At 51.0% G+C, this 22,568-nt stretch overlaps 10 protein-coding genes across 10 annotated transcripts; 2 read left to right on the top strand and 8 right to left on the bottom strand.

Annotated features, from left to right (window-relative positions):
- Window positions 1–751: 751 nt before the first annotated feature.
- On the top strand, window positions 752–3,196 carry LCP9604111_1687 (uncharacterized protein; the record flags this gene model as incomplete). The annotated part of the gene is made up of 2 exons (XM_039069080.1): window positions 752–2,932; window positions 3,005–3,196. 2 exons carry the CDS (start codon window positions 752–754, stop codon window positions 3,194–3,196), a joined length of 2,373 nt encoding a protein of 790 aa, XP_038931814.1.
- Window positions 3,197–3,731: 535 nt separating this feature from the next.
- LCP9604111_1686 (uncharacterized protein) lies at window positions 3,732–6,230 on the bottom strand (the record flags this gene model as incomplete). The annotated part of the gene is made up of 1 exon (XM_039069079.1): window positions 3,732–6,230. One exon carries the CDS (start codon window positions 6,228–6,230, stop codon window positions 3,732–3,734), a length of 2,499 nt encoding a protein of 832 aa, XP_038931813.1.
- A 591-nt stretch (window positions 6,231–6,821) lies between these two features.
- Window positions 6,822–7,091, top strand: LCP9604111_1685 (uncharacterized protein; the record flags this gene model as incomplete). Its single annotated transcript, XM_039069078.1, has 1 exon — window positions 6,822–7,091. One exon carries the CDS (start codon window positions 6,822–6,824, stop codon window positions 7,089–7,091), a length of 270 nt encoding a protein of 89 aa, XP_038931812.1.
- Window positions 7,092–7,302: 211 nt separating this feature from the next.
- LCP9604111_1684 (putative vacuolar morphogenesis protein AvaB) lies at window positions 7,303–10,418 on the bottom strand (the record flags this gene model as incomplete). The annotated part of the gene is made up of 5 exons (XM_039069077.1): window positions 7,303–7,360; window positions 7,417–7,851; window positions 7,902–8,010; window positions 8,061–8,876; window positions 8,924–10,418. 5 exons carry the CDS (start codon window positions 10,416–10,418, stop codon window positions 7,303–7,305), a joined length of 2,913 nt encoding a protein of 970 aa, XP_038931811.1.
- A 443-nt stretch (window positions 10,419–10,861) lies between these two features.
- On the bottom strand, window positions 10,862–12,325 carry LCP9604111_1683 (bifunctional nucleoside/nucleotide kinase/histidine phosphatase family protein; the record flags this gene model as incomplete). Its single annotated transcript, XM_039069076.1, has 3 exons — window positions 10,862–11,530; window positions 11,588–12,174; window positions 12,226–12,325. The coding sequence occupies 3 exons, from the start codon at window positions 12,323–12,325 to the stop codon at window positions 10,862–10,864; spliced, it is 1,356 nt and encodes a 451-aa protein (XP_038931810.1).
- A 2,475-nt stretch (window positions 12,326–14,800) lies between these two features.
- Window positions 14,801–15,935, bottom strand: LCP9604111_1682 (acyl carrier protein; the record flags this gene model as incomplete). The annotated part of the gene is made up of 2 exons (XM_039069075.1): window positions 14,801–15,583; window positions 15,639–15,935. 2 exons carry the CDS (start codon window positions 15,933–15,935, stop codon window positions 14,801–14,803), a joined length of 1,080 nt encoding a protein of 359 aa, XP_038931809.1.
- A 135-nt stretch (window positions 15,936–16,070) lies between these two features.
- Window positions 16,071–16,355, bottom strand: LCP9604111_1681 (uncharacterized protein; the record flags this gene model as incomplete). The annotated part of the gene is made up of 1 exon (XM_039069074.1): window positions 16,071–16,355. One exon carries the CDS (start codon window positions 16,353–16,355, stop codon window positions 16,071–16,073), a length of 285 nt encoding a protein of 94 aa, XP_038931808.1.
- Window positions 16,356–16,899: 544 nt separating this feature from the next.
- LCP9604111_1680 (oxidoreductase, short-chain dehydrogenase/reductase family) lies at window positions 16,900–18,971 on the bottom strand (the record flags this gene model as incomplete). Its single annotated transcript, XM_039069073.1, has 5 exons — window positions 16,900–17,093; window positions 17,150–17,301; window positions 17,354–17,554; window positions 17,625–17,887; window positions 18,855–18,971. The coding sequence occupies 5 exons, from the start codon at window positions 18,969–18,971 to the stop codon at window positions 16,900–16,902; spliced, it is 927 nt and encodes a 308-aa protein (XP_038931807.1).
- Window positions 18,972–19,920: 949 nt separating this feature from the next.
- Window positions 19,921–20,863, bottom strand: LCP9604111_1679 (class I SAM-dependent methyltransferase; the record flags this gene model as incomplete). Its single annotated transcript, XM_039069071.1, has 2 exons — window positions 19,921–20,561; window positions 20,623–20,863. The coding sequence occupies 2 exons, from the start codon at window positions 20,861–20,863 to the stop codon at window positions 19,921–19,923; spliced, it is 882 nt and encodes a 293-aa protein (XP_038931806.1).
- Window positions 20,864–21,595: 732 nt separating this feature from the next.
- LCP9604111_1678 (uncharacterized protein) lies at window positions 21,596–22,533 on the bottom strand (the record flags this gene model as incomplete). Its single annotated transcript, XM_039069070.1, has 2 exons — window positions 21,596–22,015; window positions 22,069–22,533. 2 exons carry the CDS (start codon window positions 22,531–22,533, stop codon window positions 21,596–21,598), a joined length of 885 nt encoding a protein of 294 aa, XP_038931805.1.
- Between the last annotated feature and the right edge of the window lie 35 nt (window positions 22,534–22,568).

Here is a 22,568-nt window from a genome sequence, read left to right as displayed (position 1 = left end):
GGTCTAGTTGGCTAGGAAACAAGAGGCACACCATCGATTGAATCAGACACCTCAGGTGGCCCAATCACTCAAACAGAGTCCTGCTGTTTGCACTTAATACGTCGAGGTTGTGCTTAATACGTCGATTAGCCCCCTCGTCTAATTGTTTACATTGTCTCTTTCGCACCACTCATCTTTCTCCTCGCACCAACTCTGACTCTGTTAACATTCTCAATCTGCACTTGATCAACCTTGCTCCTGTCCAATTCGAAGGAGAACACTTCTCTCTATCTGCTTCATATCAAGAGACCTCCCAAGTTCATCACTGAGGACAGTTGTGTCTTCTCGCGATATCTCTCGTGAGATTCTGCCAACGCGTTCAGGACGCGACTCCCACTGCCACTTCTAAAGTAAGATTCATTTTCAAAACAACAGGCCTCGTGAGGACTCCCAAGAGTCCACTTCTTCTTGTGCTTTCCAACACCCCATTCCTTCTTGTCCTTTGCAACACTCCACTTCTTCTTTTGCTTCCCAAGACTCTGACATTGTACAAGGACACTCTCAGGACCTGAGTCTTGCCTCTCTTTCTGTCGAGGCACCTTCAATCACAGTCCTCGTTAGTCCATCTTGGACCCCACTCACTCGACTGTTCCATCCAACTCCATCAACAGTGATTATCTTTCATCCTCTATCAAACCAAACCAAGCATCCAATATTGACTTTGATCAGCTGAAACCTACTTACCACATTACCTTTCATCCTTGAGTCCATCATGGATCTTCCTGAATCTGGTGATGAGGGCACATCTCATGAGTCGACTGGCATCGATCCTACTGGCATCGATCCCACTGGCATCGAGCTTACTTTGGATGATATCCCCGATTCACCATTGCCTCCTACCAACTATGAGGATCCTTCCTACTACACTGGCTACCTCGATTTCGTGCCCTCGCCACCCCGGGACGATGCAAATCCTTACTTGGATCCTTCCATTGACATGGATGACCCCATGGCTCCATTCTTTGATCCTTACTTGAATGATTATCAGCCTTACCGTCCAGTAGAATATGGAGTTGACAGATTCGAACGTCCACCAGCATATGATGGCCTATTCGAAGATCCAAATGTGCTCCCGTCCCACTACACTTACCCCCAAAGGACTCCCGATAACAGCTGGACCACTGACCCCATGGGCATCTTATCTACTGAACAGTACGAACGCGTTCTCGCGGATGAGCAGGAGCTCCTGAACTTAGATGCTGGTGGAGATCCCAGATGGAAAAAGGATAAGAATGAAATCTACCAAGACATCCTGGACAATGAGCACCTCCAACAAGAGCGCATACAAGAAGAGCTGGAAAAGCTGAACAATCAGGATACTGACAGTCTCTTTGCTGATCTGAAGTCTGCCACTGCAAACCTAGACTTCGATTTCTTACACACTACAGATCGGGCTACCAGTGACCGCGATCGGGCTGCCATTGACCGCGATCTGGTTGACATGGCCCGCGAACAGATTGCCATGGACCGCGATCTGCCTGGGTCTGCCATTGACCGCGAGCTGGCTGACATGGCCCGCGAACAGGCTGCCAGGGACCGCAACATGGCCCGCGAACGGGCTACCATGGACCGCAACATGGCCCGCGAACGGGATGCCATGGAGGCCATGGCGGCTTGGGATGCCAATGAGCGCGAGCTAGCTGGCATGGCCCGCGATCTGCCTGGTGCTACCATTGACCACGAACCAGCTGACATAGCCCGCGAACGAGCTGCCCTGGACCGCATTATGGCTGACATGGACCTCTCTCTGGCTGAAATGGCCCGCGATCTGCCTGAAGCGACCCGCCAACGGGCTGCCATGGCCCCCGATCTGCCCGCCGTAGACCTGACTCTGGCTGACATGGACCGCGTTCTGGCTGGCATGGACCGCCAACGAGCTGCTACGGCCCGCGATATGGCTGACATGACCCGCGATCATCTGCCTGAAATAACCCGCCAACGGGCTGCCATGGCCCTCAATCCGCCTTTCATGACCCGCGAACGGGCTGCCATGGAGGCCATGTCGGCTTGGGATGCCAATGAGCGCGAGCTAGCTGACATGGACCGCGAACGAGCTGCGATGGACCTCAAATGGGCTGCCATGGACCGCGAGCTGGCTGACAAGGCCCGCGATCTGCCTGGCCCATCTCAAGCTGATACACCTAAGTCTGAAAAACGTGCTAAATCTGCTGAAGAGACATTGCCGTCAGTGGAGGAAGCATCCCCAACATCAAACAGACCCGCAAAGCGTGCCCGACGCCGTGCAACCAAAAAGAAGAGCTCGACTCCGGTGCCCTCAACCTCCGTCTCAGCCCGAACCTCCGCTTCGGTACAGCAACCCAGCGCCTCGCCGAAGACGACTGCCGAGATTGATACCGAGACCCCCCAGCCTGCGTCTATCAAAACACGCCACGCCTCGCTCAAGGCCACGGTCAAGCCTGAGATTGAGATGCCCCCACCTGCGTCGACCGCAACACGCCGCACTTCGATTAGGAACAAGACTGAGACTAAGACCAAGACTGAGTCTGGTCCTTCCACGTCGGCTTCGACAAGTCGCCGTCCCGCGAATAAGTCAAAGCTTTCGTATGCATCAGGATCATCCAATCCTCATTCTAGTACTAACTCTCAGACCGAAACAGCAGTTCCCGGGCCCCCTCAACCCTCCGGCGCCCAGCAACCCGCCTCCAAACGAAGAAGGCGGGGCAACAAGCCGCCGGCGTCATGGGAGGAAGCATCGAAAGGGGACAAGATGATGTCCCAGATGAAGCAGGGGAATCCTGCGGTAAGGTGGAGCGAGGTCGCGGAGGCGTGGAACGCGAATCGATTTGAATGGGAGGACGAGATGACATGGCGGGCAGTGACCAGGCGCTGGGGACGGATCGTGGATAAGCTTGGTCCCTGGCCTGGTTTCGACGTAAGTATTCACTTTACCCTTTCTCTGACCTCAATCTCAGTTGATCTGGTTGCTAACTATTCTATTCAATAGGCGGCTATTCTGGAGGCCTTGCAGCAATTTGGCTCGCAGCTGCTGAATGATGGGCACTTTGTGCTCATCGCTCAGCATGTTTCGGAGCAGATTGGCTGGAAGGTTCTCTCCACTGCCTGCCGGTACCGTTACCAGGACCTCAAGGAGGCTGGTAAGGTCGATGTCAAGGGAAAGGGGAGGGCTCGGGAGTAAGCCCTCTCTCTTGATTGTTTGAGGGGATGGCGTGGTGAGACGCCATCCCCTCTGTTGAATTGTGAATGTTACCCAGTGGCTAGTTGGCCGAGCCCTGGGTACGTATCGACAACTGACTTGTCGGAGTACTGTTGGATTCAAAAAAAAAAAAAAAACCCAAAAAAAAAACCCCAAAAAAAAAACCAAAAAAAAAAGAAAAATTGTACGATTCACACAATTCCCTACAGAGTAGAATAGTATCGTAGTTTATATCTAGGTCGACTACGTAGTAGAGGATCGATTCTCCGATCTTATTGGCCTCTGCATCTCCTATCATAAAGGTAGGGCCCAATGGCCCTTCTTGTATCTTACTATCATCCTCCGGGGCGGTACTTGCCGGTTGGCATATGCTTAGTATATGATTCGTAGATGAAATTGCTGGGCAATGCCCGAGGATATCAATTCCTTTATAAAACAGAAACGCCCCTTGCCAAAAGGTACCCACCCGCCGTCATACATACAATCGTAACGAGTAGCTAGAAGAAAACACACAAAGCTATAGAACACTCAATTCTCGTCTAACACCACCACGCACACTCATGGCGGGCCCTGGGACATTGGAACTCCATTCTGAGGAGGACGAGTCACCTCGGCCCCGGGATCCCCCTGTACTAGTACTCGCACCGATGCTAATGCCAGCCGTCGTGAGGGAATCTCCATCATCAATAACAGGAGGACCGCCGACCATTACAGGCCGGATCTTGGCACCGACAAAGCCACGACGATCACGGCCTGTGCGGCCGCGACCAAGCCAGTTGTGTTTGAGAGATTTGCTCAGAATCTCGATCCGCTCCTGGGCAGCGTCGCCCGTTTGCACACTGGCAAGGACGCTGATGCATTGCAGCATGCGGCCGACGGTCTCTGTGATGACGTGGGAGGAGTCAGTGGGGCCGCGGTGGATGATGGTAGGCCGTTTGTTAGAGGTTGGAGGTGATGCGATGGACTGGAAGAAGAGGGGATCTGCGTTGGAAGATGTGTTTGAGGCGGCGCGACTGCGAGAGTCACTGCTCGTTGGACGTGGGTGGCTGGTCATGGCGCTAATGCCGTCGGAGGAGTAACTGTCGACGGTGCTGAGAAGCGTGGATGACTGCGAGTTGTAACTACCGAAGCCGGCATCGAGCGAGGCTGCAGTACCAGGGCGGCCTCCAGTGCCGGTACTCTTAGTTGTGACGCTGAGTGTCGGGAATCCGGTGTTGATGGAGTCCAGGCTGAGCCGGGAGAAGGTTGCTTTAAGGGCATCGTAGCGATTCAGGATCATGCAGTCACGGAAGGCAATCAAGACCAGACTTCGCACATCGAGTGTTCCGCCGAAAGGCAGTGCACCCCAGAATTCACCGGCTTCTCGGCTAGTCATCAAGGGTCCACAGCCCTTGAACTCGAGATCCAAGGGAAGAAACACAGCCTGAATGAATGGCAGAATTGTGCCAAACACCAGCAGCCACACCTGGACCAGATGCGGGATCAACCTTTCATCTGGGAGGCCAATCAGCGAACTGTGATTCAAAGTCGCAAATCCAGTCTGCAAGAGTTCTTGCAAGTCCGTTACAATAGACGCAGGAGCCCTCTTAACCACGCAACGCTGCAAATGAACGAGCACTAGCTTGTTGAGATCTTCAATGGCAATGCGCACGTCTTCGCCATCGAAGATGACCAGCAGCTTCGCCTTAAGGAAGTCCCACGCATCCTCTGGGGTCATATTATTCAACCCAAACCCTTGCAAGGTCTCCCGAAGAATAGACTCAGGGAATGTCCCCGAACTACCAACTGAAGACGGACCTGGGAAGCCGCCAGGTGGCGTAGGACCGCCAGTATTATTGGCCAGCCATTCCATCTGCTCCGACTCGGCGAGCGCCTTTTCCTCCTTTTTCTTCTCACGCAGCGCTCGACCACCATGCAGGAGATCTAACCCACTGACCGACTTGCCAAATGTCGCACCAGGAGCTGGAGACGCAGGAGTAAAGGAATATAAAGATTGTGGGGCATTTGGGTCTGCCGGACGGGAATTACTCGAAGCCGATGATAGAGGGAGGTTGAAGTGGTCTTCGACGCGATCTTTTAGTTTGAGTTTCTGCCTCGATAGGAAATGATGCTTATGCTTGTCTTTATCCTTTTCCTTCTCTGGAAGCGGCGGACGATCTGCGGGGACCACAGTGTTCACGGAGGCATTGGATAGATTATACATCGAGTTGTTCGAGGACAGGTCGGTCAAATTCGTAGCCGAGCCGCTGACCATGCGCGATAACCCGCTGATCTTGCTCGGAGAGGGAAGACCACGGTCTTTGCTCACATCTTTATGACTGCTGATTCCGATATGTTTTGGTTTTGAGAAGAGTTTCTTCTTCTTCTGTTTCTCGGGCTGTGGTTCTACCGGCGCAGCACCGGCTCGCGGGAAGACCACATTCGCAGCTGCCGTGGCCACATTCCCTAGTGGCGGAGGGGGTTGCGGGGAGGGTTGGTTGACACGCAACGGAGCGGGTATGAGAGGAGGCGAGCCGCTTCCACTGCGCCTGGGACGAGAACCATCCTCTATCGGGGGCATCACATTTTGTTGCCTTTTTGTCTGCTGCATTGCTGCCTGGGCGGCGATACGGGATGCTGACACGGTAGGGAGCTGGTCGGAGGAGGCGGTCGGCAGGGAAGGCTCGAAGAACCCCTGTGAGTGGTGCCGTGATCGGTGCCGAGGTAGCTCGACGGAGGGACCCCGGCCGGAGGGCCGTCGAGCTGTTGGGTTTGGCATAGGGTGATGAGGTGAAGTGGCCGATCGTGGTTGTGGGGGGAAGTAACCCCCGGACTGTTGAGTATTGATCGGCGTGAGAGGAGCGGCGGAAACGGTTGTCACATTGGAAGAAGCGTCACTACCGGAGGATCCGGGGTGAACCAATTCGTCCTCATCGGAGTCGTCTTCCTCTTCGTCATCAGATGGAGGTCGGGGGTAGCGAGGGGCAGGAGGTACTTGACGCCCAGGCGAGTTCGGGGATCGGAAGGTAGGATTCATAATGAATATCCCATGCTCTCTCTGTCTTTGTCTCTTTCAGGCAGGTTATCTTTCAGCGAAGTTTTTTGTTTACAACGTTACAAAAGCCACATCTGGGCAGTCGCCGATCCCTTCCTCTACCTTTATCTGGCAGAATCTCAGATCGACGAAAGATGCGGAGACTTGGCTAAGCTTTGATCTAGATTCAACGGAGTTTATAGCCTTGCGATTTATATTTGTAGACCAGTTAACTGCTTGATGTCATCCCTTGCACTTGTATTCCTTTTTCCAATTTCCACAACTTTCTTACTAGTATGCATCCAGGCCGGATACAGACTAGGGATTACTGCCTGAACAGAACCCAACAGATATTAGCCTCGGCAATGCTACCGTATGGTCCACGAAGTACCTCGAGTAATACATAACTTCGTATTCAGCCGTACCTGAAGGACTGGGACCCTGAGACCCTGGGGAAGCAGTGCCAAGTCCCGAGGTCGGGCTTAGATCAGCGAAAAGGCGGTAAGAAAGGCGGTAGGATAGCTTGGGACATTATTCTCTGCCATCTCCCCCTCCAGGGCCAACAATTTCCCCAACTTCCCTGTTAAATTTCAAATGGCCTCCAACACGAGCTTGACTGCAGTCTACACCGCCCCTCATGCCACTGAGACCTTTGAGCATGTGATATCAACCACAACCGGCACATTAGCGGCTAAGCAAGCCCACCTCTCAGCGCTGCAGTCGCTCGTGCCCAAGCTGCAGGAGCAGATCAACGTCTTCCTTACGGAGCGCATGGAAGAGGACAAAGTGCAGGGCCAGATCTCAGCACAGGAAGCTCAGGAGGAGGAAAATTACGGAGAGGAGGTTGTTGAGGACGATGCATGATTTGCATGACCGGATGTATCTTGAAATGGGCAGATGCTATGGGTATCAAAGTCGCTGGGATAGTCTCCATCGACCAAACAAACCAAATGAACAGAGAAGCTTGATCTGGAGAACAAAAAATAAAAATAAAATAACGGACATGACATGACGACCATGAACAAGAACGAGCACAACACCGACCTCGCGAATGCAGATGCAGAGAGCAAACATACTACCCAACTCGAACACTGGGTCTTCGATTGGCACACCCCAAGTGAACCACCGTATCACTGGAAAACAAGTTAGCGACGAACAAACCAAAAGCAAATGACTGAAAACGACTTACTCGGGGAAAACATTGATCACACTCCCACCCAAACGCTTATGGCAGACGCCGCAAATTCGCTCCTCGGTGACAGTGACGTGGCGAGCCCGCGTGCCTCCACCACGAATTCCCTCACCGAGAGCGAGCTGGGCTTGGATCTGCATATCCCGTGCCTTGCGCAGGTTTGCCACGATGCGCGCTTCATTGAAAATTGAGTTTGCGGCGCGCATGCGGCCCTTGAAATAGAATTCAAGTTTCTCCACGGCCTGTTTGTCCGGGATGAGTTTCAATGCGGCGTCGGCTGGGAGGCGTGAGCCGTGTTTGGCTAGCAGTTCAATCGCGGGGTCGTTTTGGGGCTCATAGCCGTGGGGTGGGGTGAGATAGAGGGAAAGGAGGGTGAGATAGATGGAATTCTCTTCTTCGGCCTTTTCGGCGAGATGGACCTGGTTGCAGTATCTTTCTGGTGTTAGCAATTGTTGCTCTTGGTGAAGTCACATATCACTCACTCTTCCGCTTTCTCGTGGTCCGCAAGTTTGAAGACGTAGATCTCAAGCGCCTGTCGGTGCTGACCCATCTTGCTAAACAAAATAGCTCGGGCTTCGTAGAAGTTGGCATCTGGGATATGTCAGTGATGGCTTGTTTCACAGGAGTAGCGCGCAATGTACCCTCTCGATCGAGCCGATCTAACATCTTCGCTGGCGAGTATTGCTCGCTCTCTTTCAACATCGTCAAGAACTTCTCCTTCCATTCCCCTTGCTCGTTGGATGTAATTTGATCTAAGTATAAGATGAGCAGCCGCTGGTGTATGTCCGGCGTCATGTCGTTCCATTCATCAATGACATGCTCGAGGTATTGAATGGCAAGCGCGGTGTCTATGTTTTCAAGGAATGCGAGGACCCGTGGACGAGGCAATGTCTCAGCATTTTCAGTGTCGGTCAGGAATATCTCCATTCCCAACTTGCGGTTGGCACGAAGTGGCCATTCTCCGAACTCGAGTACCAGGCCAATTTGATCCGGAGGTAGGTTTTGAAGATACGCGACTGTGCGTGTCGGGCCGCTCAGAGGTCCGTTATTTGTCTGTCCAAAGCGCTGAAGTAATTCGAGTGCTTGGCGATGCAATTTCTTGCCGTAAAGGAAATCAATTAGGTCGTTATATCTGCCAGTGCCCTCGAGTCTCTCCATGACTACTTCTGGATCGCAGAAGTTGGCAATGCGGAAGAGGGATCCAGCTAGTGATGGCGTCGCGAACATGTGTGCACGGAACAAAGTGGTGTCAACCAACCGTGCCTTGGCACAAATTCGTGAGGCAAACTCATCGGGAGATGGGAAATCTAGTAACTTAAGAACCGAGTCACTTGCCTCATCTGTGGCTTCGACTGGTATAGCAGCTTTGAGAGATCCGTCGGGGTTGAGGAAGCGCTGGAAGCGTCGGCGAACATCTGCTAGGTATCCTTGTAGCTCGCGGACAGCGATTCGAAGACCTATGATTAATTAGCATATATTCAAAAAAAAGGGGAGCTTGTCGTACCTTTGTCGTCTCCACGGATACTGCTAGCCTCGCTTCCTTCATCAGGCTTTGGCACAGATGATATAATAGAGGCTGCGTGTGTTGATGTCTGCCCAGCAGCAACATCATCACCCGACCCATCACTCGATCCGTTCGTCTTTCCATTCAGAGTTTCAGACTCCGGGACTATAGAGAGATCGCCCGCGATCAAGCGAGGGTAGAGGCGAATGACACTCTCGGGAGGTGCAGACACCTCGGTAAAAAGATCTAGAGACTCCCGGTACTTGTTCAAGGCAAACAAGCTCTGCGCTTTTTCAAGTCTTATCGCGCGCAGTCGACCAGGCTTATCCCGTAAGAGAGCATCCTCCAGCATGCCGAGTAAGCTGATAGCCTCATCTAGATAACCACCCTCAACCAAAGCATCAATCTGGGTATCATAGCTCAGGGCTTCCATACGCCATATTGTGCGATCACTCGCCACGAGGAACCCTTTACCGGCATGGGCGAGGCTGATATTCGGCTGCGGAATGTGCAAAATACTAGCCGACGGCAGCGGGATGGACTGCAGTAGCGACAAGGTCTCCGGGTTTCGTACCTCCAACACACCTTTGGATGAGTCATGTAAAGCCAACAGAAACGGGTACGAGTATCCAAGCTCCACCGGGGCATGGCTCCAAGGCACCTGCTTCCGACCAAGAGGTTGGCCGTCAATATCGATGAAACTCGTGTTGATATCCTTAGCCAGAAGAATCTGACCTTCACGCAGTCTCGTCACAAGTGGCCGCGGCACCATGCCTCCCATACCAATATAACTCATGCTCGCGGCGCCAACACCCGTGAACCGGCCTGCTTCCTCAATGCTGCCCGGCCCAGCCAGGTCCGTGGACTGTCCATTCTCGATATTGACCATGACAAAGCTCGAGTTTAGTCCAACAACTAGTCGCGTAGCCGCAACCCAGGTGAGAGTCTTGACCCCACTAACCAAGCTCAGCTCAGCCGTATCCCGCTCCAGTTCCATGTCGCGCCACGCCCGCATGAGAATTTTCCGCTTGACAGCGACTGCCAAGCGGGAAACAATAGCAGGCACATTTGTATCGGGATCATTGACAACATTCGACGTGATGGCAAATACAGAAGCACCCTTCGTTTGGGTTAGCTGTTCAACAAGCTGGTACGACTGCGCATCGTGGAGCCAGACATAACCACCAGAAAGAGAGACTAGTACGTTAGCCTCCTTAATCAAGGCAAGCTGTTCAATCTTGTATCGGGAGAATTTCTCTAGTTCTCGAAGGAGCTCGGTCTTGCCGTCGTCAGTGACGCGGTAGACGCGAAGGTTGCCATTGTTCAAACCAGTGAGGAGGCGGTCACCGTAGGCTAGGACTGATTCAATGCGAGACTTGTCGCGCGGCTTGAGCTCCACGAGCGGCCGCGCGGTGAATGCTGACAACATGGGCGTGCTGTCTTCAATTCCTTCCACTGGAGGTTCGAGGAGCGCCGCTGCTGGAGCTCTCCGCATGACGTCCGAGCTGAGTCAGTTCTGAGTCAGCATAACTATATCCCGAGATCTGGCCGCGCGGGCCCTATTCTCTAGTCGTTTGTTCATACAAGTTTTCTCTGATAGAAACAAATTAGAATGTAACGCGCGTTAGAAGTGAGCGGTAACTGAGAGTCAGGCGTCGCTTAGTCGTCGCTCAGCCGTCGCTCAGTCGTCGCTTAATCGTCGCTCAGTCGTCGCTCAGTCGTCGCTCAAGTGTCGAAAACTTCAACTTTCCGATAACGCGTGAATATTACAATGAACCCGCGGTAAAAAGTGATTTGTAAGAATAATATTGTTCAGTTAAAGTAGGCTAACTAACGCATAATGAAAGGAAAAGCATGTTTGTGGTATCTGAATATCTCATGCAATCCGAATTCCCCCCACATCCAGGTGACGCCGCGCCGATGCAGATCAACACTCCCCTAGTGCTTGGTCTCAGTGTCCTCTTTCTTTCCTCCCTCAGCGGGGAATTCCTGGTGCTTTGCCGAAGTGCCCTTTCCACGCCAGGTCGAGACAGCGGGGATATCAGCCTTGAAGCGCTGCTCTTCGGTGCCGTAAGCGCGGGGGGTGAGTTTGATGAGAGTGTGCAAAGGCACCTCCATCCAGGGACTCTGCTCCTGGGGCACGTTCATGAAGTAGGCGTAGATGCAGCGGAGGACAGCTTGGTGGGTAACGATGATGACATTCTCACTGCGCTCCAGTTCCATGATGATGGGCTCAAGGCGGATGACGACGTCGCGGTAGGACTCACCGCCACGGTAGCGGTAGTTGTACTTGTCTTCATCACGGGCAGCGAAATCCTCGGGGTATTTCTCAGCGATTTCTTCGTAGGTCAGGCCGTCGCAAACGCCCGAGTCAAGTTCGTCCAGGGCTTTCCACTCCAGCTTCTCATAGCCAGTCGCAGCCTTGAGGTGACGGGCACTCTGAATAGTACGACGCAAAGTCGAAGTCCAGATTACGATCTTGGTGTTGTCAGGGACACCAGACTTGCGCAGCAGCTCGGGAAGTGCGCGGGCGTAGGCTTCGCCGCGCTCGGAGATGTTCGAGTCGCCTCCAATACGGCCAGTCAGGTTGAACTCGGATTCACCGTGCTATTTTCGTCAGTAAGGCTTCACATAATGGTTGGAAACTGTATTGTTTTGACTTACTCGGGAGAGCCAGATGGAACGAGGCTTGATGTGAATATTCTGGATGTAGTAGACCAGACGGCTGGACAGGTAATCTTTGATCTGGTTGATGATGACGGTCGATCCCACGTTGATGAGCTTGACGTAGGTGTACTTCTTCTCATCTTCGTCGATGGTTTCGTACACCTTCTCGTAGTTGCGAATGCGGTTGCGGAAATCAAGGGCAGCGACCTCAGGATCTTGACCCTTGTAGTCCGGGGAGGTCGTCTTGACTTCCTTGATGTTAGTCATGATGAGATCTTCGTCATCACAGATGGACTCCACAAAGAGAGCCTCAATGCCAGCTTCAGTGCACTTCTGATAGATCCACTTGCGGCGCTCCTTGGTGGAGTTGGTGGCATCCAAGATGGCGACAATACCCTTGCCGGTCTTGAACCACTGAAGCATGTCCGACATGGCAGCCTCTGCGGCAGCTCGGCGCATGCGTTCACCCTCTTCATTGTGGGGGTCAAAGAAGGCGGCTCCTGGCTGCGGGTTGCTGAAGCGGCGATAGCTACCAACGTTGAAGACACGGGCAGGGATACCGACCCAACCCAGATAGCGCATGGCTAGTCGCGGAGTTAGTCTCACATTCATTTACGGATGGCAGGTTCACTTACCCTTGCCGGCGATGAGACTCTTGCCACGGGCCGGAAGGCCCACCATGACAACACATATCTTTGAGTCGTCGGACTGCGGAAGGAAGTTAACGGCGAACATTCTGAGTTGTGCCTTTCACGAAGAAAAGCCAGATGAATATTGAAAGAATGTCCGATTGTGGGAGTTGTGAGAAAGAGAAGAGACAGAAGGTAAACAAGACAGAAGATATAGTAGTCCCAAACGCAGTAACGCGCGATCAGAGTAACGCAGTATCGCGCGGACGATGCGATTTAGGCATCTTATATTTCTTATACTTCATGTAACATATGAGGTCAAACAATCCCCAATCAACCTAACCCACATACACATAATGCAAGCCTCGGCAACGTAACAATGTACCGACCCCGTGCATATCAGACAAAAACAGAGATCTAGCGGAATTGCACTCACCCTTGCAACGAATGCCTTATTCTGGACATTTTTTGGTAACATTTTGAGGTTGAGGTTATATGAAGAATGGCAAATACGAGAATTTCGGGAAGATTAGGGGCAATTCCGACCCGAAGCCGAAGGACCAAGGAGCAGAACTTAACCCAACATGGGGGTCTGGCCGAGTAAGATATGGAGAATATAGTCTGTAGGAATGGATTATAGTATGAATTCACAAAGAAAAGAATTAAAAAAAGATAAAAAACCAGAAGAAACAGAACAGAAGAAACAGAAGAAACAGAATTCAAGGAGGCGCATAATGCGGTGAGTCTGGATTCCCCACTAACGTCATGAATCAATCCACTTTGACATCTTTGATAGATTCACGGAGTATTAATATTTATGTATGACAATGCCTTGTTCTCTGATATGCGGGGATTTCTTCATGTAGTGATATCTCTAATCTAAATTGCGAAAGCTAAGCCAAGCGCTATACTACATACATATGCAGTTCTTCATACTTCATACCTACTCACCTTTCAGGGATCATGTCTCCCTGCGGCTGTTTTTATACGGGCGCTTATACCCCGGACATACGACAGGTAGGCAATCCAAAGAGAATTGACTAGTATACATAAAAGTTCGATATTCAGTGCGCAAATGGATTGACCACCTTGTGTAATACATACTTGTCTTCCGGCACACACCGGTATCCTTCATTGAGCTAGTGTAGATGTTGCCATAGTATATAGTTACTAGACTCTTGACCTGAGTACTCAGTACTCTCACCGGCTTCAAATATGAATACCTCGAGGTGGCCTCATCTTCGGGTGTGCGGATGAGCTAATTATAAAAGAAAAGTGGCCCGCCAGTCCGGCCATCCGTCATGTGTCATATATAACAACTTCAATATTGTCTCTAGCCAAGTTATTCAAATCACTCACGTGCTACGTTGTCAGCCCACTGATATTAACAGCACTAAAGAACAAAAAGGGAATAGATCCAGATAATTATGCATAGAAACGGCGGACCTGTGAACTACTGTATGTGGTTAGTTTTGCCTATTTGGGTTCAGCTCCTCAATACGTCCTGTATGTTGTAACCTCCTCTCTCTCTGTCCCAACATAAAACTAGGAAGCTAGTATAGCTCTTAATACTGTGCCAACCGTGTTTATCCTCTTAATATCCTTTCGAATATAGTCTATTTAACTAACTAGTTAACAGTTTAGGCCTTGAGAAATCCCACAGCACTGGTGCCGCAGCACTAGTCCCGCTGCAGTACTGGACCCTTGGTTCGGTAGTGCAGTGCTGCGGGGGTGCTGCAGCACTGTAAATAGTGCAAACACGGCCTGATCTCGTAACATGTAGAAAAGCTTTGTATTCTGTTTGTATGAAATATTCCAATGATCTATCAACGACATGAAGCTAATTCGGTGTAAGGCTAGAAGCTCTGGGGAATATAATGATGGTTCATTCTCTAGGGACTGATGTATTTATTCTGCCGGTTGGGTTATTCTGCCAAAGTTAGCCGATAACACTTCACGTGACATAATTTCAATGATTTTGGGACCTATAGGTGACAAGACCTGGTGATATGACATGCACACGAGGCTATGACTTAATTACTGTACTTCGCTTCGCTCTACAATCACTTATGGCAAGTTAAATGGGCTTGCACGAGTTTGTTAAACAATTAGTATTTAGACCGCCTTTGGACTGTTTTGTGTTATCATATTGGCTCATTGCTTCCTACCGCCTAAGGGTTCTGCCCGCCATAATAAACATCAATGTTTCTCTAGGTTACGTCACATCTGCTGGTTCTTCATTGTTTCCTTTGTCAATTTGCCACTTCAGATTAGGCCCTATCCTCACAAAGTTGCAGTAATGCTTAGTGCCACGACTAACTCGACAGTTTATCTCGCCTCACATAACAAATAACACATATATCCACAAGGGTAATGCTCTTTCTAAGTATAATATGATGGGTGCCAAAATATCCGCACAAGATCTAATCACAGTCCAGCGTGCCTACGAAGAGATTCATATCCATCCTGCACAACTTTTGCTGCCTGCAAATCATCTTTGTAAGGTGGGTAGAGATCGAAAAGGTGCTCTGCACCATCGAGAATGCGGAGGTCTGCAATGACGTTGCGTTGTCGCAGTGCTTCAAAAGTTCTCACTGCCTGTTTCCAGGGAATAAGATCGTCTTCTGTGCCGTGAATGATGAAAGTAGGGGTGGTATATGCGCCACAGCGTATCTGAGCCAGCGGCGAACATAGGGGCGTTGGTGTAGACGTTTTCCAGCAAGGCTCTAGATTTGATACTGCCAAAGAATATCTCCAGTAGGTCGGCTTTCCGGGTAAGACATTCGGCGAATTTGGAACCCGTGGATGCGAGTAGAGTGTGCTCAAATGCATGCTGCGGGAACTTCGAGATGGCGAGAACCGTGTCAAGAGCGATGAATTCGGAGATCGGAATATCAACATGAAACTGTCGCCTTATATCGCTCAAGACTTCCGTACTCATGAGCGCGTCGATCCCAATGTTTGCCAGATAAGTGGTTGGTGCAATCTCGTTAACAGGAATCTCAGTCGCTGAGCTGAGTAGTTGCCGTAGTACACTAAGAATCCAATCCAGGTTCTGTTCAATACCAACAATGCTACCACTATCCCGGTTATTTGTGGAATGAAGATTGGTGTGTACGGAATTCAAAGTTTGGCTGTTCTTCACCCCCTTTGTTCCATTTGTCGCAGGTTGAGTATTCGCCAGACTCACACCAGGCGTATTGAGATTCGCCAGCATGGCGACGAGTGACTTCATAGCGACACTATGAAAGGTGGCGCCCATGACCATGGCAAACAGTTCACCTGTGACAGGGTGAAAGACTAGGATGTCGTTCACTAGCTTCTTCTCGGAAACCTCGTCGAACGTCGTATAGACATCCCAGGACTTCGTTTCCATCAGCAAGAGCTTGAGGGAGGGTTTTGAGCACGACTACTCCGACCCCTTCTCCTCGACAGTAACCGTTGGCGCCTGCATCAAAGGCCTTTGAGACTACCAAATATCCGCCCGCTGTATCTGTCAGTATGCTCCAGGCGTCAGGAGATACGCACCTATGGGCGCTGTCACGGGTCCAAGCACAGGACCGAGCACCCATTGCCAACCCGCGGTTCTTTGAGGGAATCATATCCGCGAGCGATCCTGCTCCGATGGATAATGGCACACTGCCAGCCGTGCCGGCCAGCAGACGACACACCATGAAGCCCAGAAGGTTAGGAGCCAGGGCACACGTGATGGTCATGAGGAGGCAGAGTACATTGCAGACATGATAGATTATGTTGCGTCCGTATAATTCAGACAGAGGGGCGAGGATCATCGGTCCAAAAGCGTACCCAAGAACGTAGACCGAGACTACAAATGCACGCAACTCATCATCCTAGGGCTGCTGGAATTCCTCCATGATCTGGGAGGCAGCTGGTGCTACAATTGATGATCCCAGTGGCCTAGGATTTCTCTTCGTTTTAGTTTCCGAACTACCGACGAAGGGGGCCTGGGAAGCAGTCTCATACGTTAAAATAGTGAGCAGTGCCACGGTGATGGTGATAGCGACTTTCTTTCTCAGGGGCCAGTTCATCGGATTCAGGGGATCATCTAGGCCTTCCCAATCGACCACATCGGGGTTGGTGGACTGAGGGATTGAGGCCAGAGTTGTATTGCCCATTATTTCCCACAGAACCTTCTGGGTGGGTGCGGAAGACTTCAGGATATGTATATGGGCGAGGGGCAACTTTGTTGGGGTGGTGACCCCTGGTGGCTTGAGTCCGTCTATTCCATACAAATCGCGGGGATGTTGGACTATGAATACTGGCTTAAATGGTGGGGCTACCGCTGTGATCAGTCACTCAGTTACGGTAAAACTAGTTACCTGGTAACTAGCCCCTGAGAAGATGCACCAGTTTTCCCAGACCGCGTCTGTAATGGACCGGCTACTCGATTCTTTGTTATTTCACGATCACCATGGCCTACGGGGTATGCATTCTACAGTAGTTCCATGTACCGCAGTGGCCCACAGATGGTTGCCATCAAGGCGCTCCTCGAGCGTCCCAAGGCTTTACTAAAAGGCGAAGAGAGGGTACATGAACTGAAGGTAAATACAAAGACTTGATGGCATAGAGATTTCAAACATAAGTAGCATTCATTCCAGCTGGTCTCTAGGTTAATCGAAGAACGCAGCGTTCTTGATCGTCCGTAGATCTGCGGCCTGTCTAGGGCTTCCCACCACGCATCATCTTGGAGAGGTTCTCGAAGGCAGTGCGACGGCTGTCCACAATCCCGTTGAATGTGTCTTCTGGCCCAATACTGCCAATTATCAGTCCCTGATAAACCTGCTGCGTGAATGCGTCCAAGGGCATTCCCAACTGGCGACCCGCATCCTCTCCCATGTAGTCGTGCAATTCCGCTATAGCTAAAGGTCAGCACTGAAATATCAACATTATGGGGCCAGGGTTGCCTTACTCTGGACCGGTGGAGGAGAAATCTCGATCACTTTGGTGTTCGAGTGCCGCAGTTGCTCCCGCAAACAGAGAGTAAAGACATTCAGGGCGGCCTTCGATGCTGAGTACGCCGGAAGCGTGGCGGCAGGCACGATGGCCAAATTCGAGCCGGTACTGATACATCCATTAGCTCTTGCCGCAGATTGCGGCCGGGTAGGCGTCTTACAAGATGAAACTAGTTGGGTTCGGGTTCTTCTGAAGATATGGCAAAAGGGCGTGGGTGAGAGAAACGAAGCTGGAAAAGTTGATCTTCACTTCCTGGTGAAACGCCGTCAGATCAAAGTTGTCGAGATCTGCCAGATCGTACGGGTTTTGCACCCCAGCATTAAATACAATGGAATCAATATCTGGCGATTCCTTCATCACCCTATTTGTTGTCCATCACCCCGTTAGTATGTAGAAAGCCCCGGCTAAGGACCTCGGGAAATAGACCGTACCTTGTGACAAAATCTGGAATCTTGACCAACTCTCCAATGTCGAACCGCTCGCCTTTCGCATGTGTAGGCCCGAAAGTCTGCACGAATTCATCCAGACGGTCCTGCCGCCGACCCACGGCGGTGACCTTAGCCCCCGACTCAATTAAACGAGTCGCAAGGGCCTTGCCGATTCCAGCTGTCGCGCCGATAACCAAGAAATGCTTGTATGGGAATGCCATTCTCTCTCTAAGAAATCCGGGGTCTCCGCCGTGTTTGATCTGGCACTGTAGTAGAGTGAGAATTACGAGCCTGCGGTTGGTCGCTGCTGAGACTGATTATATTAAGTAGCACCTCTTAGCGTCGCATACCGCAGCCATTACTCCAGAGTCCGTAGTGTGGGGCTCGGTTTTACGGCCTAACGGTTTTATCTTTCTTATCCCCGAGAAAGTCTAGACTAACATCAACAAATGGCCTCGTGGTTACTCGGTGACGCTATGGCTAGCGTTGCATGGATCTTCCTGCTCTTTGTCAACTTATCAACGCCTGGAACCGAGTGAATAGGCGGACATCCCTGCAGCGGTTGTGTATCCTCCCGAGATGACGCAGGTGATTCGGGGCTGTTCTCTTACTCGAGATCAGGTCGAGTCCAAAGATATCCAGTCTTGTGAGAATCGACTCCCAGGTCAGATTCACATCGACCCTACCAAATGGGTTCTTTGGTCCCCTATAGGTTGGTCACCCGGAAAGTCAGGAACCCGCACCTGCATACACTACGGTAGGATATAAGCATTGCACTACTATAGATAATGGTCTTTTGGCCGAGCGGAAGAGACGTGCGCCCAGGCATATACTTTACAATCACATCGATAGATAGTGAATACGTTTTTTTCTCTCAGCTTTGTTCAAAGATTGGAATATAGCCTGCGACTTAGCGGGTCTAGGTCAGATTGACACGAACAAGAGCGTCCCTTGAGTCTTTGACGTCGAGCATGCATTGACCGGCCCCTTGAAATTTCTTTTCCAAAAATACGGACCCTCGCAAGCGACGCCATATAAGCGCGGGATTGGTCGATAGCTGTCATGCACGTATTAGAGCATATTCCAGAACTGCAGCGTTTGCAAAACATCGGACGCCATCTCGCAAAAGTAGCGTTAAAATTGGATTCAAAGAGCTCATGTGTCGAGGCCTGACTGAATGGTGTATAGTAACGAGCAAATGATGAAAATCCGGTGAGCTAGGTCAAAACTTACTATTGAAAATATCGTGGCGCACTGGCGGTTATAGAAACTGGCCGTAGCTGGCCTAACTCGGGGAATGAGTACTGAAAGGGGACCAGCAAGATGGCGTGATGGTAGAATGTCACGCATTCTGCTAGGAAGGAAGAATAATGGGAGCTATAATTATCTAGAGAAACATCGGGGCAAGGGTAATTCCTATCGCTGGCTCAAAATATCTGCCAGAATCCGAAGTTCATCCCAAATTTCGAATCTCTGGACGAAGTAGCAGGGGTTATATGCCGACCCCTGGACTTGCTTATGCGCGGCCGAGGCAGTTAATTTGACCAAAGATAAGCATTTATGCATGTGTAGCTTTCTAAAGGTCGGACAATTTTGTAATTCCATAGGCCGTCTATATAATTACCCCATGAGGTCGAAGGCATTAGTAACCCCAGCATGTCCACTTTTGACCGCTTTGATAGACCGCCTATTCCTAATAATGAATTTTTCGACTGGCAAAATAAAGGCGTGCAATCCGCCCGTGCATTAGTGTTGTCTCAACATTGCGGTCCGCTGGACCCTGGAAGTTGAAAATTAGGTGCTGTCAATCTCCTAATTAGGAAGCCGGTATATACCGGCAGTATATTCGATAATTCATGGTCTTGGTATTACTGCCAAGAAGTGGCTTCAGATACATTAGTCGAGTTTTCTGCCGGATTGTCGGAGGTCTATTGCAAATGCTTCTGCTCCCTCATTTTTTAGTATCAACCTGGTTCTGATATGTAAGGTTGTTTTTAATTGCTGTTTCGATTCCGTTCTACCCTGCCATGCCGGCCCGGCCGAGAAGGGACGCTAGTGCATGCACGCTACAAGCCTCTTCTTGGCGGGAATACCAGTACCATGAACTATCAAATATACTGCCAACATACACCGGATTTTTAATTAGGAAGTCGGGAGCACCTAATTTTCAACTTTCGGAGGATCCTAATCTGATATATCGCAGCAAGACATATTCTTTAGGCAATCTTCCACGGCAAATCTCGATCAAGAGATCGGGCTTAGAAGAGGTCTAGGAGTCGGACACGCTCAGCTCGCCCAATCAGACGAAATTAGCAACCCAAACATCCATAGCCCTAACTCCTTTCCGGCCCCCTTGTATGCCCTTCAAGCTTGCCTCACACGCATCCCGTGACGCAATAGCCACGGCCCGTTCTCTCTCATCAACCACTAGCTCCTCTACTTCCTTTTCGAAAGAGGAAGAAAGACAAGCAGAGACTTCCCATTGTCCGTCTAACAACCCTTCCCCACCTTGCACGAGGGCCTCGCTCTCCAGTTGCCATCCAGCAGCTAAGGCCAGCTCGGTAAGCCGCGTTGGGCCCAGTACCGTGCGGACGTTCGATTCGCTGTTAGGTTTACGGCACTCCAGCGCTGCCTGGGTGAGCGCAGCTAACACGTGAGGCTGGGCGGAGGGGTGTGTCGCTACTAACGACCACTCAGCAAGGAGGAGACGCTTGCTGTGCTGCTTGATGGCACGGAAGGTGGAAAGGATAAGCGATGGGGAGGCGAAGTACCATAGGCAGTGGGCGAGCACTGTCGCGTCGAAGGCCTTACTTTCGCTGGCGGGCGGCGAGGAAAGGGAAGAGAGGTAGTCCAGGGGGGTTTGTTGGACCCAATTAATCCGTCCACCCAGCGGGCCTTGCGAGATGTGACCCTGTGCTTGGCCGAGAGTATATGGGGCACCTGCGGGGGCTATCAGTCGACCCAGGACAGGCAGCAGGGTCAGAAAAGCTAGAGGACTTACCATAATCCAAATCCGCCGGATCGACCGCCACTACTCTACCATGCTCGCCTACAGCATTGGCAAGGACAGTCGTGCAGTCTCCTTGCCCGCATCCTAATTCCAGCACCTTGGAGTCAGTGGGAATGTTCCAATGCTGCAGGAGCACTAGGCGGTGGATGGTTTGGGAGTGCTGGATGCTGAAGTGAGCGGGGTCGTGTAAGGAGACCCGGGCGATTGAGGCGGCGTCGAGTTGAGTGGACATGTTGTGAGTGCAGCTCGATGGGTGTTAGACACAATATGGCCGAGTGGGTTTTGCGTAGTAGCAACCGAAGAGCTGCCTATGGGGACATCTTATAGTGCCACACACTACCGCAAGATTAGTATGGGGTAAGCTACTGGGGGTTGATATTGTGACATTCTTTTACTATGACAAAGCCCCACCCCACTCTTTCAGGCATCTACCGGACTCCGGAGTATTTGGATTGAGATAACTCTGGGACATTTTGCCGGCAATTTTCTTGAAACTTCAACTTCTTGGTATAGGACCTTTTATAGATAGGGTACGAAGTGGTACTAGTTATCAAGGTAAAATTCCAAAGCGGCAGACGCTTCATCGCGATAGTAAAAGAACATTCTACCCAACGACCCCGCTTTCTAGATTGACCCGATGCCTTTCTATAAGTACGAGGTCGATTCCTCCGAGTTTAAGAATCTTTAGAGTCATGTCTATCCTCATGAGTCATTACATCTCCCACAAATAAGAAATCCTTCTCATCCATTGCAACACGCACCCTTTTGCCAGCGATCATCCAGAAATCACCATGGACGGTTATTTTCCAACGAGGACATCTGACTGTATCAACCAGCTGGATTTCTTCCAAAAATAACCACGGCCATGGTGATTTTTGGAATGAAAAGAATTTCTTATTCGGATGAATGCTATTTGATTGCTTTTGTTGAGCTAGTTGAGAAATGTGAAGTTTATCTGAACACTTTATGCTCTCTCAAGCAACTCAAACCCAAAGCTCGGTGCTATATGAATTTGCATAAAGCTCACATGACACGCCACGCGCTGGCACCTCATTTCCACTACTAGACTCTCCGCCCCGCGGGGACAGGCGAACTCCAGTGTTGTGCTGTTCGGCTTGGCTGTAAGGTCAAGTACGCCGAGCAGCTCCCCGCGCACGGGAAGGGTCGAATACGATAAGGTATCATAATCGAGCTCGTCCATAGTGGAAGAGACGTTAGCCAAGATGTCTGAGGGTGCGATAAGCTGCCAGACTTCAATTTCTGTTATATCTCCCTTGGTTGTGAGGTCTTTGGCACGCGGAGAGAACTCGGGAGGTGGCCGCCAGGAGAGTGCGCAGGTGTTGACGCCGGTGGGGGAGATGGGAAAGCGCATAATTGTCGAGTCCTTCTCTTGCGTCAGTGAAGAGAATGAGGAAGGAGCAAGTACGGAGTACGGACCTCGACAGTAACATAGACCTGCACCCCCTGACCCCACACGGCATTCTTCAATCTCCGGCTCACTCGTGCAATTCTATCCGGCCAAGTGTGGTGATAGACCTTGGGAGGGGGAATGAATTTCGCTACCCTGTCCAATCCCAGCCTAGCGTCGCCATAGGGGAGGGCCTCGAGGTCAGAGTCAGAGAAGGGGTAGGCTTGGTACTTTGATAGTGTAGTGGGAAGGAGAGCGACATTCACAGCTGATAGCAGCGCTAGGGCGAAGGAGAAATAGAGGATGAGCTTGGGCAGCTGGGAGGGCTTGGATGGCGCGAGGGCGGGGAGGTTGTCCGAGGCTTCCAACAAGGGGGTAGAGTGGTCGTCCTCGGAGGAGCGCTTCTCAAAAGTTGCGCTGGAGCCTTCTCCATCATCTTGTAGTGAAAGAGGCTCATATTGGGAAGAGCTGGACTTTCCTTGAGAGGAGGACATGGCGAGAGCAGAGCGAGCCAGAGAGAGAGGGCACG

Source organism: Penicillium roqueforti (genome assembly GCF_015533775.1).
Source record: "Penicillium roqueforti strain LCP96 04111 chromosome Unknown scaffold_02, whole genome shotgun sequence".
Taxonomy (NCBI): domain Eukaryota; kingdom Fungi; phylum Ascomycota; class Eurotiomycetes; order Eurotiales; family Aspergillaceae; genus Penicillium; species Penicillium roqueforti.
Note: the sequence above shows the minus strand (reverse complement) of the source record. Positions and strands in the feature narration are given on the sequence as shown.